This window comes from Opisthorchis viverrini (genome assembly GCF_000715545.1).
Source record: "Opisthorchis viverrini unplaced genomic scaffold opera_v5_179, whole genome shotgun sequence".
Classification (NCBI taxonomy): Eukaryota; Metazoa; Platyhelminthes; class Trematoda; order Opisthorchiida; family Opisthorchiidae; genus Opisthorchis; species Opisthorchis viverrini.
The window spans coordinates 736735-740178 of record NW_008751828.1 but is presented as its reverse complement, the minus strand read 5'-3'; the positions used below and the strand labels follow the sequence as shown (position 1 = coordinate 740178).

Sequence of the window (3444 nt, the reverse complement as noted above, 5' to 3'; positions counted from 1 at the left end):
ATGATGATGATGATGATGATGATGATGATGATGATGATGATGATGATGATGATGATGATGATGATGATGATGATGATGATGATGATGATGGATATTCTGTTTGCACATGACTTTCTTAAACTCCACAAGTCCTTGAAAATCTTATTCAACGGCAATAAACCCTCTTTCTTGCTTTGTGATATAATCGCTGCCAAAATAGAATATCTCACATTGTTCGCGCATCTTGACCCAAGGTGTACGCCTACTGCATAAAGTCCATAAGACATTCTACAAATGATGCTTTTAATGTTTCTGAAGTAAAGCGTTCTACGTGACCAACAAATCGTTGAACTCCCAAAGTCTCCATGGAGAGCGCAAGCGCTCATCATAAAAGATGAGAGGCAGGAAAAACGAACGGTTTCCAGTCCAACTATCAGCCGATTTACAGAACTGGATGCACCGCTTCCCAGGATTGAGGATATGAGTAGTAAGATAGCCCAATACCGTGTTTCCAGTAAGCTCGACCTTGGAAGTATCATCAAATACACGCTAAGGAAAGCGACAATCCACACGGCTTTAGAGGTTTACAACAATCTTTATCAATTTCCCCGGATACCGTTGGGAGTGATGATTGGAGTAGAGTGCTTTAAAATGGTTACGGATGACGTAATGGGCGCTGCAAAACTTACCGGGACATATGCCTATGAAGATAATACCACTATTTGTGGAAAGGATCAAGAAGAACATGACCTAAATCTTCTACGTCCTCTCACCCTAGCAAAAAAGTACGATCTTCGGTTAAATCACAATGAAAGTACAATTTCCACCACTAAAGTCAGACTCCTTGAACATGAAATTACGGAAGGCATCATCAAACCAGACCCTGAACGTCTCAGAGTCTTGCAAGAACTCCCGATTCCAAAGGACATGGTTTCAAAAACGTGCAGTTGGCTTATTTGCGTACTATCCTCGTTGGACAAGCCATTTCTACGATAGCGTCTACCCAATCACTCACAAACCTGTTGAGGCTTGGACAACCTGGCAGTATCTTAGCCCTCGTGCATGATAGTTACGCACCGAAAGCGCCACAGCTGAACTATTTATTTATTTTATAAAGAAAAATCGTCCAGCTGTAAAACCCTTTCGGTGCCTAACTATCATGCACGAGGGCTAAGATACTGCCAGGTTGTCCAAGCCTAGACAGGGGAAGTCGAGAGGCAGAAGTCGGGTTCGCGCTGTAACCACTTGAGCCATCTTGACCCTTGTTTATTTTATAACCACTTACAATACAATCTTTCCAGTCCGAGTCTACTATAAACGTGTTTGAAAGAGTTAGTGGATGCAGCTGCTTATCCGAGAATACCTCCGACACTCGAAACTGATGCACCCGATGCAATCAGCCAAGATGGAACGCCGGTTGCACTCTTCTCAAGTACACTGTCTGCCGACAAAAAACATCACTCCGTTATTGAAAAAGAAGCGTGCGCAATTGTCGAAGTAGTGCGCAAATGGGAACTACGTAATCGAGGCCCATGCAACCGATCAGCGGTTAGTTGCATTCATGTATTCAACACAGCAAAAAAAGAAAAAACGACAAGATCCAACGGTGGCGGATGGAGTTATCATTTTTTTCTCCTGATATAACTTACAAATCAGGCACAGAAAACAAAGCCACTGACAAGCTCTCTTGGAGTGTCTGTGCAAACACCTCGTCTCAGCTGGATCTAAAATGCTTACATGCAACTCTGTGCCATCCTGGAGCAACACACGTGATGCATTTCATTCGTGCCAAGAACTATCGATTTTCCTTAGAAGACATCTAATCAGTCATGAAGCAATGTCATGTGTGTGCGGAGTTAATACCATGTTTCTTCAAGCCATCTGCTGGTACAAAAATTAAAGCCACACAAACGTTTGAATGTTTAGGTACTGACTTCAAAGGACCACTTTCTTCGACGATTCGAAGGAAATATCTACTGACAGAAAAGGAGCGTCTGACGATAAACCGCGAACGATGGCGAATCATACACCGTGATCAATAAACAATTATAAAGAGACCAACACAGCTCCGAACTCATCTGAGGTGCATAATAGCGCCACACATCAGGTCGTTGCGTATAACGACTTCACCCCTGTCCTATAAATCTTTCCAGAAACACCAGCAGTTTTCACTTTGTGAGTCTGTGTTTTAGGCCACAGACCCAAGGTGAGGTGAGCCAACCTAAGCAACCGTTAACTAACATTTACCTTTGTGGCTCCCATCTACACCGCTCCCCTTTACAACTCATTTCCGCCCTCCGACTAGGTGATGTTGGTCGGATTTATTAGACGACAGCTAAATAATGTGTCTCAAACGTCATTCCACCAAAGGACAAAGGAGCACGTTAATGGACAAACAGTTTTCAAAATGTAATGGCCTCGAATGCCGAAGCTGCCGGTTATTGCTAGAACAGTACTTTCCCGTTGACGCTCGATTCACCGGTCGGCTGCTAGGTGGCTACCAGGCGATTCAGGGCAGTTAGTTTGTGAGCAAGCGGCGATCCGAGTGTCTTCTTGGCGAATCTGGATTAATGACTGAGCTGCATTCTGCTGGAATAATCGTTCGGCTGTAGCACTCTTTTGGTGCCTAGCTGCCATGTCATCCAAAGGAAGCACGAGGGCTGGGATACTGCCGGGCTGCCCAAGCCTAGACAGGGGAAGTCGAGAGGCAGAGGTCGGGTTCGAACCGGAATAACATGGAGGGTCGCGCTAACATCTGCCGTCGGTCATCAATGGCGTGACACCGGCGCTCGGTGCCGAGTCGTGATTGGCGAGGACAAGCGGACAGTTGTGTAAAAAAGTTCGATTCCTCTAGCATAGGGAACCGTGGACGTGCCATAGGCCAGGCAAGAGCCTGCAGGCAGAAGAGACCACCAGTGGGGGTCTACAAAAGGAGGGGAACCAGCTGACCGAAGATGTGCTTGTCCTGAAGACAGAGGCGCGTCAGAGCATTCGAGGAAACACAACCTACAGCACTGGTATGAATACCTATTGGAATAAAAAAGTCCCATCAGCTGTATCATCACATTGGGCTGTAAACCACATGCTCATTGTACAATGGTTATAGGTGACACAGTTTCGTTCGCTGATGATCCGGTAAGATAGGATTGGATGGTTACTCACCGAGGGCAGTAGCCAACTGGCAAGAGTTGCAGTGGACCTTTCACTGAAAAGATTGGGAAGGAAACCTTTGCACTGAATGCAACAGCTTGAATGCGTGCGTACCACTGAGCTTACGGACTGGCGTCCAACAAACATCCAAGGTGCCTACTCCTCCAAAACTTCACCAATCTGGATGCAACTGACAAATGGAAGCAACTCACATCGGTTCATCATCATCATCATCATCATTGACAGCATGACATCAGTGTTCAACACCGATGCTTCACTGCCGTACAACCATGATTTATTTGAAAGCCTTATTGT

General features: G+C 45.5%; 1 protein-coding gene across 1 annotated transcript in view; it reads left to right on the top strand.

The window, feature by feature from the left end:
• Nucleotides 1-3217: 3217 nt before the first annotated feature.
• The window catches only part of T265_07460 (hypothetical protein), a gene marked incomplete at both ends in the record, with an annotated part of 3735 nt that continues 3508 nt past the window's right edge, over nt 3218-3444 (top strand). Inside the window, one exon of the mRNA XM_009172989.1 lies at nt 3218-3442. Coding sequence (XP_009171253.1) covers nt 3218-3442 — 225 coding nt within the window. The remainder of the gene's footprint in view (nt 3443-3444) is intronic.